Source organism: Pseudopodoces humilis, chromosome 16 (assembly GCF_049639895.1).
Source record: "Pseudopodoces humilis isolate 2021_Gansu_Grassland_sample_001 chromosome 16, ASM4963989v1, whole genome shotgun sequence".
NCBI lineage: Eukaryota > Metazoa > Chordata > Aves > Passeriformes > Paridae > Pseudopodoces > Pseudopodoces humilis.
The window spans coordinates 6,994,465-7,009,104 of NC_142215.1; the positions used below are offsets into that span (position 1 = coordinate 6,994,465).

Below are 14,640 nucleotides of genomic sequence, written 5' to 3' on the forward strand. Positions count from 1 at the left end.
AAAAAAAAAGTAAATGCTCCACTTTTTTCTGTAATGCATTGCAACTGTGAGGCCTGTCAAGGGAAGGTCACCCAGAAACCCTGAGCAGTAGTCACAGATTCCTTAAGAGGGGCAGTTGTCAGTGCCTGCTCTTTCCAGCAGAAAAAATTAAATATTCTATTTTCAGCCAGCAGAACACACAGAGAGTGAGTGACCTGCCACACAAGCAAAGTGTGAGGGAAAAATCTCAGGAAATTACTTAGGTATTCTCTAGTTTTCTCCATTCCCTGGAAGTGCATGTACAAGTAGATGAAAATTAAGTATGGAAGAGAGCTCACCACTCATCCCCATGTGCAGTGTGTAGCTATAGTTTATCACCACAGCTCCAGAGTGTGTGTTCCGAGGTGTGGCTCAGCAGGACAGCTGACAGGAGAGGTTTATGTCCAGCTGTGACCTAGCAGGCTGACTCTGAATGAGGAGTCAACAGTAGGCACCTGGAAGAAGTGTTTTCCAGTCATATCACAAAGTTCCAGTTATGCTGACACATAAGGAGGCCCTGGGCTCCCTTCTCCATCTCCTCCCATTAAGCCAGCAAAAACCCCAGAATTATTTTACAGGGAACCAAATCTTGCTTGCTTTCCAAAACTGAGCAAACAAAAAAACACACCCACATAGAAAAGGAGAACTAATTAAGATTAAGTCATATCTGAGTAAATATGCAAATTAAAAATCAAAACAAAGAAATTCTATTTATCACATCATGAAGTTGCAAATTGCTGCAGTGGCTCCCATCAGCTGGAATAGATGGGGGCTATGAGGCCACAGGTTTTGAAGATCAACCAAATGTGTATATGTTTTATTGTGAAAGCTGGGGGACTGCTGGCTGTAGAATATATTACCAGCCTTCCCCCTTCTCTGATGCACTGTGTTCATGTTTAGTGGTATTCATAGTCTATATTTGTCTTGGATTTCTATAATGTAGTGTCATTGGTTTTCCTCTTTGTTTACCTTCTGTAAGACAACATCATTATTCTTTGATAAATATGTTTCATGTCTCCTGGGTAGGTTTTTTGTTGTTGTATTGCTTTTGGTTTTTGTTTCATTTCTTGTCAGGTGAATTATTTTCCAGCTTTTAAAGATCAGATTAAAAATAAACAAACAAACCCCCAAAACTCTGTTGGGAAAGAATGCAATAGTCAATAGATGTAGGCAATCCTGTTCCTTACCATGTTTCACCATTTGCATGGAAGGAGATGCTCTCTGTGATGTGGGGAGGCACATGCAAGGACTGGCACTTGGTTGGTGGAACTGGCTGGCTCCTCCACGTGCCACATGCTGCCACCCCTCCTCTTCCAGAAGAACCTGCTGCTTGGAACCAGCCCATTTGTGTTGCTTTGTAATGTGTTTTAAATCTTCCTGCAACAGAAAGTGAATTATTGAGATGTAAAGTTCTATTTATGCAAACATGTAACTGGTTTGTAGAGTCTGTTAGTGTGATAAACTCTCAACTTTGAAGTCAGCAGTGACTGCAGCCTGTGTTGGCAGCAGGAGGAGGTTGGTGCCATCTCTTTGCTGTTTGCTAGCTCAGTGTGAGACTGGTGGTGGTGGCTCTGGTCCAGGGGGTGTCAGCCACTGCTAAGATCAGTGCTGACTGCCTTGTTCATCACTGCCACAGCAAAGGAGCAAAGGGCAAAAATAATGAGGAAGAAGATCTTTCCTGACCACCAGACAGGGTCTAAGCACATCCTCACTCATGGGGAGCCTCTTTCTGCAGCACAACTGCCCCCCTGGATTGAGCTCTCATGGTCTTGGTGTTTTGTGTGCTGTTCAGGCAAACAACAAGGGGGAGCTTCGGAAGTCCATTACAAATGTTTTATGAATAAATGATTGCTTCCTAAGGAATATCTCTTCAGTCTTCAATATAAAGAAAAGGCAGTTTTGTATTTTTTTTGTCTTTCATTCTCTGTTTGTTGTCTTCCAGACTTCCCTTCATTAGCAAAATGTTTTTGTGGTAGGAGGCATTTTCCCTTTTTTGTCAGAAATGCAGTCCTAAAATCACTTAAATTATTGAAAAATTCAGAAGATCCTGTTATTTTCTTTTCTAGATTTAAGTAATAATAGGAACTTTTTCCCCCCAATTATCCCGTTAATGCAAATGTTTGACCTTTTGTTCCTAGGCTGCAAGCTGTTCCATCTGTAAAATATCAGTGAGTTGGGCAACAGCTATGTTCTGTCCCAATGGCATTAGCAGCTCCTTCAAAATGTACAAGTGCAATATTGGTAGTAGGTATGCTTTGGTTCTTTTTGATTGCAAATCTGCAAGAGCAGGGCTGATAAAAGAAAATTCTGGTTCCCCTGGGTTTAGTCAGCTTTGAACATTATCATAGGTACTCAGTACCATGGTAATTCATACCATGCCTGCATATGAAAAATAAAGGAAGAAATCAAACCCACTGGTCAGACTCAGCTGGGACCGTTGCTGTTGCTGTTTGTGCTGGGAGGATTGTCCTGGTTTGTTTGTTTTGTTTCATGTCACATCCTCATTTTCAGTATGAGTTCTTCTTGACCCAGATTTCTGAGCAGACTGAAGTAGAGCCAGAAACTGTAAAAGTGCATAATTATTCTTTTATTTATTTTTAAGCTGTACAGCTCTATTAAGCTTTCAGAAAATCCTTTATACCCAGCCTTTGAAGTAAACTAAGCCAGAGATCAGCCTGAGAAGGAGATGTGGGCTGACACTGCTTGTTTCTGCTGCAGAATAGTCTGTATGCAGTTAAGATCTGAGTCTCAATCCTAGGAAAATCTTACACCTTTCTTGGAGTGCAGAAGAGGGGAGGGATCATCAATACATCCAAAAGCAATACTTTACACCTTTGGTATGTTCTGAAACCTCACTTGCTGGAACTGCTGTGAAACAGCTGAAAACTGGAAGATTATTCTGGTTATTGACATGTAAGTGAGCAGACCACACATTAAAGCTGTGTATGCTCCATCTGCCAAGCCATTCATTCTTCCCAGCTCGGGACAAATTAGAAACTCTGGCTCAGAGGTGGAATATTATTATTCCTTTCCCCATCCCCCAAAGCAATACATTCCCCTGCTCTGAGTCTGATCGAAAACATTGACCTGGAGGTGAAAAATGAAGTATCTCTTCACCTGATTCATCCAGACTGTGACCCAGACAGCACTGAAATCACAGGCTTCTTTCTGGTCTCAAAAAATTACCCAGTTGCCCTCATGGGCTGAGGACCTTATGGGATGTGAGCAGCTTGGGAGAAGAAGGAACCCCAGAACCATCTAGTCTAGTGGTCACTTTCTGCCATAAATAATTGCATCAGGAAAACCTCATGCAGTGTGCACTGAAAGTGGGCATGTAAGGAAAGCCCCTGTGGCCATTCCTTGGAGTAAATGTCAGGGGGCCAAGGTGGGGTAAACCACCTTTCTGAGAGCCAGGTGATGTGGCTGTGACATCCACTTAGAGTTTTTCCTCAGCCATTCAGGCTTGACTGAATTTGGCCCTTCCCCAGGAGGTGATGCTACCAAAGCCTTTCCATGTTCTTCACAAAGCACAGCCACTCCTGGTGTTCTGCCCTCCCTGGAGCCAGTGTGCTTGAAGATCCAAGAGGCTCAGTTTTTTGTTTGTGCTGCCTCTTGTTAGCAGTGCTCTGAGCTTGCACAGAACAGAAGGAAAAGATGCCAAAACACTTCAACCACCTGCATTAATTAGGTCTTACACTAAATGTGGAACTACAGCAAGGGGGAGGATCAGCAAACTTCTGGAAACTGAATACCTTCTTCTCTACTATATTTCAGCTTCTGTAACCTTTGTAAGTGCCTCAAGGCAAGAATGGTATTGTCTGTATGTAAACCACTCTGTTTCTGTATAAGCAATAGCAGTAATAGTGATGGGAATAATAGCACTTTACTCCTGAGAGGGTAGTGAGTATCACTCTTCATTTCATCACTCTCATTGGTGAGACAGACACAAAGACACACCAGGGCTTGCTTTGTACCACCTCATTCCTTATTAACAGAGCCAAGGTTGAACCCAGAAAAAGCATTTCCCTGTTGCTTGCTCTTCCCCCTGAGAACACCCCCTCCTTTGGTGACGTCCAGTCTCTCTTGTGGTTTTTCTGCAGAAGGTGCAGTAACAGCAGCCTGGAGTCTGATGATGAACCTCCTTGTGCAGAAGAGATTGATTATGACACTGCCAGTAGCTGTGACGGTGAAGAGGAATTCTTGGAGCTAGACCATGAGATACAGGAGTACCTCTCATGTGTGGAAGGCAAGACAGAAGATGAAGGAGTGACCACAGGAGAAACATGCAGCTCCAGGGCTCTGAGGGGCCTCTACATTTCCAGCCAGCCAGCACCCAACAGCACAGCTCTTCCTCTGGGTTCAAAAGCACTTGGACTCTACAGTGGGTTCGAGAGCAGTCCTGTGTGAGCAAGGCTGTGACTTGAAGAGCAGCAAGAAAGTGGGTCACTGCTCATGTTTGCCTGTTTGCCAGCTTCAGCACCCTTCCCAGATGTGTTGCTCCTGGATCTGAATGGATAGTTGACTGTATGATTGTGTAATTTGTATACATACATCTGCTGAGAATGATTCCTTACACATTGTACACGAGGCAGAGCGAGGGGCCACTAGCCCAGGTGGTACTGTGTGAAATCATCCATTCCTAAACATAACCCCCAGTTTCATGGCTGCCTCTAGTATATGGTTTCATACAGGTTGACCTAAGGAATAGTATTTTGAGACCAAGGAATCAGAGATGATTCTCTTTTTCTGACTTTAGGCAGCCTTTGCCTGGAGAAGAGATAGTTATTGATGCCTTTCACCAGAGCTCTCTATTGCCATTCTCTCCTAAGCTGTAGAGCATGTCTCTGATTTCTGTCAGATCAGAATTTTTAGAGTGCAAGAACAACAGGTTGGGTCAGGCTGTGCGTATTTCCAAGCTGGTTCTATCTCAGCAGCAGCATGGGAAATCCAATGTGCCACAGTAAGGAAAGGAGCAGTGACAAGTCATAGTGATCCTCTGGAAACCTGGGCTAAATTCACCAATAAATTAGTGATTGTGGCAAAATCCAGGAGTGAATTTAGCCCAAGTATTAATCAGAACAGTTTCTTTAATCCCTAAATGGAGAAAAATTAAATTTCTCCTAAAATTGCCTCCCAGTTCCTGAGAATCCAGCACAGACAGAGAACCCACACATGTGTTATGTATCCCTAAAGCATGAAGCCATGTCATTTTAGCTTACATTTCATATTGCCTGATCTTGCCATGTGTCTTAGACTCTGCTGCTGTAAATGGGGAACTGCCCTGAATCCAAACAGAGCTAATTTTAAGATACAAGAGGCTCCCAACTCTGTCACTACTTTGTGAGGCTCAAGGACAAGGATGAATGTGCAGTGTGTTGTAGCATTACAGCCTGCAAGGACTCCTGTGATTGCCAGTGATGATTATTATTAATATTGATACATTATTAAAAGCACTGTGCCATCTTCCTGGTTCTTATGCTGGTTGTGAAGAGGATTCCCAGTGCAGAACAAGAAATGCTCTGATGTGTTTCTGAGCACCTTTCCTCAGACTACCTAGACAATATTTTCCAGCAGGAGGCTGCTCTTTAGATAAAAAGCTTCTTCCTGTCCTGCTCGGTTTTCAGTATCCACGTATTTTAAAGTCTTCACTAGCACATAAGAGCCCCCTGTGTCTCTGTCTCTCAGTGATGCTGCTCAAAAGACAGGCAGCTTGGGTCCTTAGAAGTTGAGCTTCTTAGCCCAGACTAATGCATTAGGTGTGGTGTGTGCCTCTGTACAGATGTCCTGTTCTGCTTGGTTTAGCGTGCACCTTGTTGCACACAATACTGAATTTTAATAAAAGGGTGGCTCACAGGAAGGGAAACAAAAGAGGTGAAACAGGTGTTCCCATAATAATAGTTTGTATAATACTGCTTCAATGCTTATTAATAAAGAAACAATGTATGTGCATAATTAGCTTAAAAATCCCGTGCTTGTAGGCATGACAAAAACTTGACACTCAGCTAGGTCCTGGCTGCAGCATACAAAAGCCAGGCTGTGGGATAGTCACCATTTACATCCCCAGGACACAGGTTAAAAAATACTGTTGTACATATCTGTGTCTGTAAATGTGCATGTCTGCACCCACTTTGCTTTCTATACCAACAGTGCCACAACTGTAGCTGGAGGCTTGCCAGTGGTAAACCCTATTGCAAAGAAAAGAAAATCTTCTTAAATCAGCATTTTCCTTGATGAGATGCAAATATTTTGGCTATAATATTTGGCTTTCTAGCTGTTTCATTCTGATTTTTTTAAGATAGGGGGAATTCAGTTCAGTGGGAAAATTCTGCCCCGGTCACTAAATTGTGCAAGAGTTGTCAAAATGTAATAAAAGATGTATCTTCCATGTGTGTTCAGAGCCAAATGTGTGTGAGCAGTACCACCAGTTCAGAGATCCCTGTGCTGGGAGCTGCAGGAGGTGGGGAGATGGCAAAGGCTCTCAGGGTGTTTGCAGTGTCTGGGATCCAAAGGCAGCAGCTGGGCTGGGAGCAGTGTCCCCGGACATCAACCACACCCGTGTGAATGCTGCTGTGTGGTGTGGAAAACCTGCTCAGTCTTCTCTCCCTGGCAGCATGGCATGGCTGTGGCCAGGAAGGTGTCAGCAGGTAGTGAGGGTGCTGCAGGAGCAGCGGGCAGGAGGAGCCCCCAGCCCCAGGGTGCTCCGCTGCTGCTGAGGAAGCGCAGCCGGAGAGGTGGGTGGCCAACCCCTTGGGAATGGCTCCCGGATAACTTCAGGAGAAGCAGTTTTGTGGGCTGCCTCCTTTTCCTCCAGGAACTTGTAGAGGGAGCAGATGCTCCTCTTCTTTTGACAGACCTCTAGAGGTCAGGAGAATGCCTCCGTGCGCGCTCCGCGCTATTAAAATTCTCCCTGAGTCATGGTAATTAAGCAGAGCTAGGCTCTGCACAGAGGAACGGAAGTGCATTGACTGTAATAAAACAGAGTGTAAAACAACTTTAGATTAACTCCAGCCTTGTTTATTCTTGCACACTTGTAATTCTGGTTTGGTATCCCCCAGTGAATGAAGCCCTTGTCCCCTGCGCCGGGCCCGTCACCTCACTTCAGGCTGCTAAGTGCTGAGCACTGAGAGCAGCGCCTTTTCTTGCTGCTGCTAGCTAATCCCAAAGAATTTGGAAACAGCCGATGGAGAAAGGGAGGGAGGGAGGGAGGGAAGTCGCCCTGCTCCCCACCGTTTTGTCGTTCCTCAAGAGTCAGCAAGGCTGTCAGGTTGAGACTCAAGCCAAATATTCCCGTAATGGCCAGAAGAGATGGTGTCTTAGAGGCACTCGTCTGGTCCCCACTGCTGCAGCAGTTTTGGGCTCCTGCCAGGCACATGAACTTTTTTTACTGATGCCTTTTGTCTCACACTGACTCTCTTAGAGGCTGTGAAAGGCTGTGCTCTCCTTCCTCCCCCCAGCAGTTTACATGACGTGGGTGGAAGATGCTGTGCTGAGCCCTGCACTACACTGCACCCTCTGTCTCAGCCCCTCACCAGCTCTTGGGTCTCCTGGCCACAATAGCCCTTTCCTGTCAGAGGTGATCCCAAGGATGCTTTGCCTGTGTCTAGTGAAATACATGTGTGTGTGTGTAAACCTCTGGGCTAAAAAATAAATAATTAAACAATAAAAAGAAAAAAAAAGAATCAAGTCAGCAAACTGAAAGAAGAACAAAATCTAATTAGCTTTATCTGCTGTTTGTTATGAGGCTGTCAGAGTGCTCTATCCCCTAGTTTTACGGCACTCTGGAAAATAGCAGTGATAATAATAATAAACAACCGTGCACTGGGTTGTTTTTGAAGCAGGCAGGAAGCAGATTAAGGAGGGGGAAAGACAGCAGCCCTGCTCCTCTCCTGCCAAACAGCAGAGATGTGGGTGATAGAGCTATCTCCTGTCTTACCTGTCCTTGGACAAGATCCACTGCTCCTATCCATCCCTCAGAGATGCAAAGCCCAAGTCAGAGAGTGTTTGGCGGCAATTTGGGACACGTATATTTATTTTTTTTCCACAGATCTCTTATGTGACCAATTTGTTTGTGCTCCCAGTTTCTGTTCCATTGTGAGGTAAAACCACAAATGTAGTAGTGAAAGTAGGTGTGTGTTTTTGGAATAAGGAGGGGAGAAAATAGGGATGTAGAAGTGCCCAGGTGTTTGCTCTATACAGACCTCAGCTGATGAGCAGGGAGTTGGAATTTGTGCAGGAGTGTGGTGGTAGTTCCCATCACTAGTTTCCACTTCGGTGATGGGCAGTGATGATTTGTTAGGACATCTCTCTTTAAGCTGTGCTAGATAATTTTAAAATCCTCTTCTGTCAGGTTGTTACCAGCAGATCTGTCCCTTGGCCTGGCCCTTACAGTGGGAAAATTTTCACTCCTGTTTTAGTGAGAGCAGGATTTGACCCTCTGTTTGAAAACACTCGTATGGTTTTCCAGGCAGAGGGCTGGACACAAGGCTCCAGTTGAAGATAATAAGCAAAATCTTGGAGAACTAAAAACCCATGTTATTTACAACCCATCGGGAAAAGATGAAGGACTAGGCTAAAGAAATAAGGTATAAATCAAAGAGGAAGGAGAGGACCCGGTGCAAGGAGAGGAATGAAGAGAACAGAAGGGAATAGGAGTAGGGGGCATTTGGGGGAGACACAGGCAAAGAAATGGGATAATTGTTCCTATTTGTGCATCCTCTTCCGTCCCAGATAATGTGTCAGTATTAGTGCTACCAAGAAACAACCCTCTTTACTGTAGAATAAATCTGCCACTGTATTCCCCACTCCATAAACGGCAGCCAAGTCCGTATCCTCAGCGCTGCATTGTGCGCTCGGCGCTGGGGTCTGTGAGTGCTTTTCATGACGCTTGAGCCTGTATCATCCCTGGCCTTGGGCTTTCTCTCCAGGGAATCACATCCTCAGACAGCTCCTGGAAGATCCATGGCACATTATTGTTGGTGGAGCAGTTTGTGGCTGCTTTCTTCATCTGTTCTTTTTCCTGCTTCTTTTATTATTTAGAAAGTGAGAGATCAGGAGGGAGTGAGAGAGAAAGGAGAAAGCAGAAAGAAGTGCCCTGCTATGAGTCTAGCATGATCTCCAGAAAGATGGCAAGGCAGCTATTTTAGCATCAGGGGCTTTTTTAGCCTTTAATTAAGCTGCTTGTAGCTCATGCATGGACCAGTGAGAGGGAAGACAAATCTACCACTAAAAACAATCATCAGTTGGATGCTCTGGCAGTAAGTCCAGTGTCAGTAAACTGCCCTAGCCTTTGGCTAGCTGAGCTCTGGGCTCTGAGGGGCTGGCTCCTCACCAGCTGATGTAATTGCAATCACAACCCTGTTTTCTGCCCCCTTGCTCCTTAAGGCCTGACTGACGGCTTTCCCTGAATGGTTTCCAGTGCATGCCCTGGCAGCTCCTGCCTTTGCCTCGGCATTTCCATAAAAAGTCATTTAGCTTTTCTGTGTTTGTTTCCCTGTCTGTGAAGTGGGGTTATTAATATTTATTTTCGGTGAAAGGGGTCACAGAGAGGTTTAAATCTCCAGTGTTTACAACACAATTTGAGAAGGGAAACAGGAAGGATTAATTGTGGCTTCCTTCATATATCTGCCATCACTGAAATAAAAATCCTGCCCGTTGTTGGGATCACCGCTAACTCCTTTCCAGGGGCTGACTTGTTTCCTTTGGTCTCTGTGGAAGGTGACACAGGTGGGCCAGACAAATCCTTGAGGTGAAAGCACGGACAGTGTCGACAAAAACTTTGGATATTTTACAGCGCAGCAGTCTTCCAAGAACCAGGCAGCATGCTGGTTAGTGAGTTAGGAAAATGGGAAATTTAATAGAGGTGAAAATGAGGCACTTGGGAGAAGAATGGAGCAATCTGGTAAACATCTGAAATGTCTCTGCCCAAGGGCTAGGAGTGTAAGGGCTAAACAGGAAGAATATAAAGCCTTAGTACATATACCAAGATATGAGTTAATCAGCTTCCCAGACACATGGAAAAGAGAAAGTAGGAACAGCAGAAGAAGGATTAATTTGCTGTGAAACATCAGGGAATTGGTAGGTTGAGTCAAGGAAAAAGAATACAGGCCAGCAAACACTGATTTAGAGATTAGAGCAGAGGTGCAATGACGAGATCTCCTAAGGCAGGGAGAAGAATAGAACAAAAGAAAAACACTAAAAGTGTGTGAGGACCTCATTAATGCCTTAAAATGAGAAATTAATTGTTTTTTGAAAGTTCAAACAGCAGCAGACTAGGAATGAGAAGAGAATGATACCAAAGCATGTGTGGATGAAATCAGAAGGGTCCTGGCAAAGAATGAACTAAAGGTGGCTACAAACACACAAGGGAAGAAAAAGAAATCCTACAAATATTCTGTAAATATGCTAGAAGGAATAAAACTGTAAAACTATGTACCACAGAAAGAGAGCACATATAAAGGGTTGGAGTCATCATTGCGTGTTTGACTCCCCTTATCACAAAACAGTCAGTGCTAGATAAATATAACAGAAGTCACATTGATTGGGGTATGGGAATGGGCCAGAGCAAAGGGGTGTAAATTAAAGAACCCTTACACTGAGTGAGTGAATTCAAACTGCTTGATCTGAGGGAATTCCCCTGCGGGTTGTCCAGTGAAAACAGTCTGTGAACAGTTAGGAATGGACTTCAAGAACTTCTCCTATATCGAGAGGGTTCTTTAGAGTTGAAAAGGGAAAATAGGGTATTTGTTTGTGTAGATAGGAAAAAAAAAAAAAATAAGAGCCAGGAAATTTAAACCAGCCAGCTAAGCTGAGTCACTACAGAGAAACCTCAACAAATTATGAAACAAACAATTCATTAGCTGCTATAGGATAAGAAGGTGGTAAAAGAGAATCAACATGGATTTGTCAAGCTGATCTAATTCCTTTATTTTATTGGCTAATTGGCTTAGAGGATAACATATGTCTTTGCTTTAGGAAAGCTTTGAATACTTTCTTTTCATAAAGAATGAAAGTAATATGGTTTATATGAAGTATTTGTAAGGAAGGTGCACATTAGCTGAAGAATTACTTAGGAGAGACAAGTTTCATCTCCATGAATTTTAGCTTTCTAGAAGTTAGGCATCTGAGAGAGGACCTTGTCAATGTCTATCAGTGTCTGAAGGGAGGATCACAGAGATGGAGCCAGGCTCTTCGTCCTGGTGCCAAGAAATAGCATGAAAGGCAGTGGGCAGAAACTGGAACACAGGAAGTTCCACCTGAACAGGAGGAAGAATTTATTTCCTGTGAGGGAGAGTTTGTCCAGAAAGGTTGCAAATTCTCCTTCTCTGGAGATATTCAAAAGCCCTCTGGACACAATCCTGAGTGATGTGCTTTGGAGGGCCCTGCTTGAGCAGGGAGGTTGGGCCAGATGACCTGCAGTGGTCCCTTCCAACCTTACCCATCCTGTGATTCTGTGATTTAAGCTAAATGATTCTGTACAGGGTAAATGGAGATAAATGGGCACCCCACAGGATCTACATCCGAAGATATTGGGAAAGGAACATTTGTTGAGCTAATTCCTTGCCTTGTTAACTTCTGAATGAAGTTAAATGACCAAATCAGACAGGACTCCTAGCTTTAAACCCATCCCAAGACAAAATCCCACAGTCATGCTTGCAGGGCATTATTTTACTTAAAAAACTGAGACAATACAATGGAAAACCCATTTGCTTTTTACAGAAAAATCCTGTATCTTTTTGTTGTTCAGCTCCATGTTCTTACACCTTTATTTATGTCAACACATCTGCCAGCCTCACCTTCAGCCTTCCAGCACAGGGCTCTGCTTCAGAGATGCCCACACCCATCTCTGTGACCCCATCCTTTGCCCTGGCTGCCCCAGAGAGAATACAGAGAATTCTGGTGATCTGGGGGGCTGCATCCCAGAGGGAGCTGGGATCACACCAGGCACTCTCACTGGTGGCTGACATCCAGGTAGGTGCCAAGGGCCCTGGAGCAGGGAGCTCACACTGAAGCCACTGTGCCAGATGGCCTGAGTGCTCTCCCTTGTAAGAGCTGCTTTGTACTTTTTAGCTTTACTGATGCGGAGAGAACATTTTGAACTGTCTAAGCCTTCTAACCTTGTATCATTGGCACATGAACAGCAGCAGCACACTGTTGAACATAATAACAAGAGGGAAAGAGCTGTGGAATTAAATAAGAATTTAAATCTTAGGGTTTGCAGCTCAGAGCTAGAAGCTTTAGCTGTGTTATTTCCAGGAATTGGTTGAGTCATGTTTGAGAATAATGGATAAGATTAATTCCTTCGTGACTATGGCTGAATAAATTATTTGCCAATAATGATTTTACTTCTTTTAGCTGCTTTTTCTAATGTGTATGATGCAAAAAAATATTTGCTGTATCCTGGATGTGTGTGCTGGGTATGGTGCATTGGTCCTTGGTATCTGGCAGTGAATTTATTCCCCAAAGACAATTTTCAATGGGATTTACTCCAGAGGAACTGAATGCAGGATTTGATCTGTCATATTCAGAATGATTAATTTTTCACCTCATCAAGTAGGAAGATAGAAGAGAGAGGGAAAGTTATTTCCCTCTGCACAACAACCCCTTTTCCTCAAAGCGTGCGCTGCCACAGAGCCATGAGCAGGGCCCATGGAGGGACAGGACAAATGTTGCTTGGCAACTCCATGCCACTGATGGGAAGAGCTCTGCAGGCTGAGCATGGCAGAGGGACTGTGGGAGAGTGAGACAGAGGCACACCAGGATGCTTGTTTGTGTCTGGCCCTGGTAGAAGTGACACCACTCATGCCCTGGTAATTGCTGTAGACCACGGACAACAAAGCCTATTTTGTTGGGTGGGAGAGTAACTGCAGGTCATAAATGCTGAAGTGTCCCCTGCCCACTCCCCAGGCACAAAGGGGCTTTGGATCTATTAATATCCTGAAGGTCACGGAATTCTTCCCAGTTTAGCTAGCTGTGAGCAAACCTTCAAGTGGCTCAGAGGCACTGCTGCTTGGTTAAACACCTACAGAGAACCAAAAAAAGCCTATTGTCCTTTGCAGCATCACACAGCTACTTTGCCACCTGTCACAAGTGTCAGGGGGTAGTGATGGTGCAGCTCTGACAGTCTGAGGGTGCCAGAGAACTCAAATTTGCAATGAGGATGGTTGTTAAAACTGGGCAGCCGAGTTTTCAGACACAGTAGTCCTTCATCAAGTTTTGTCACTGTTGAAGGATCATAAATTAAATGGAATTAGATTGGTCTTGCAAAGCAAACCCCCTGTGGCTCATATGTTAGCACATTCTGCCAAAATCTGAGCTGCTTTCAGCTGCAACTCCAGAAACACCTCCCTTTGTGTACCTACACAGAGAGCACTGTTTGGTTTATCAGGCCTAATGCTGGCACGAGGATCAAAAGATCCTTAGCAGACTTCGTAGGGAGTTTAGTAGAAATGGGATTTTGGGTGCAAAAAGAATATTCTGTTTGAAGCTTGAAGTTCTGCTTCCCACAGTATGATTCTGGGGAGAATAAAGTGCTCACTTTACTCTGACTTTGTGCAGTATGAGACTTTCCAGCAAGCCCTAAAATTTTGGACTGAGAAGGGATGTTTGCAGAGAGCTGGCTTTTCCTAACAGCCTGCAACTGCAACAATCCAAGAGCTTTGTTTATGGAAAGTGCCCAGACTGTAGTAACACTGCAGATGTTATCAAAAATCACTACATGCCTTTGAAAGTTTTGAACAACCTGTGTAGACAACACATGTGAAATATCCTCTGTTGTTCAGCATTAGAGGAGTTTTTTTGAGTAGCATAATGTCTTGGATGTTTGTAAGTAAAAGAAGCTAACAATTTCTAATGTGTATTAAAAACTGCATTTTTTTTCTTTTTCAAACTGTCTACTGCACCTTGCCATCTGCTGGAATAGGTGGAATAACCCTTAATTTTTGGAAGGGCTGTTTATTTTTTGCTCCAAGTTACAGCTCTTCTACCAAATATGATGTCTCCTCATTGTCTTGCTACACAGGCACAAGCTTTAGTAGGCTGAGCAGTTTAATCCAGGTGTGACTCCTTCTGGCCTTCATTTTTTTATGCTGTTACAGAAATTCTGCTGAATCACAGGCTATTGCTGCTTGTGGCTACATGTGGCACTGCCTTAAAAACCCATGGAGAATTTCAGCTTCCGACTACAACTAAATACACCATTGTTTGTCTTCATTTTATGTAAATAAGGAGTGTTTCATGAATTATTCTTTCTCTCTGGTTTTATTCTGGGCTTTTTTTGTTGTTGTTGGTTTTTTTTTTTTTGTCTTTGTAAACATTTTTCATTTTTTCGCTGTCTCTTCTTTCAGACTAATGGAAACAATTACATGTTGTTTCCTGAGGAGAGTTTCTTCACCCTGTGGCACATTCAGCCTTATTCTGGTCTTCCTCAGGTTTTGTGCTGCTCTGCTTCCTTTTCCTATTTTCCATTTTCCCCCTTCCTTCACAAAGATGTACCAGGAGCAAAGACCCCAATACCTGCACCCCGGAAAAGGAAAAGCTCTGGTTTGGTCTCTCGTGCTGAACACTTGCCCCACGGATTGCAGGGTCCTGCCTGAGGAGAGGAGACAAGGATGTTTCTATTGAATG

At 44.0% G+C, this 14,640-nt stretch overlaps 1 protein-coding gene across 3 annotated transcripts in view; it reads left to right on the forward strand.

Annotated features, from left to right (window-relative positions):
* The window catches only part of AGBL1 (AGBL carboxypeptidase 1), a 342,670-nt gene that overhangs the window by 257,755 nt on the left and 70,275 nt on the right, over positions 1-14,640 (forward strand). For 2 of the 3 annotated variants that reach the window (XM_088063317.1, XM_014251368.2), the window contains exon 23: positions 4,119-6,513. The exons of the other annotated variant lie outside the window; for it this stretch is intronic. In XM_088063317.1, the coding sequence (XP_087919443.1) occupies positions 4,119-4,425 (307 nt within the window). In that variant the 3' untranslated portion in view covers positions 4,426-6,513. Of the gene's footprint in view, positions 1-4,118; positions 6,514-14,640 lie in introns of those variants that run through there. 3 annotated transcript variants of the gene reach the window in all.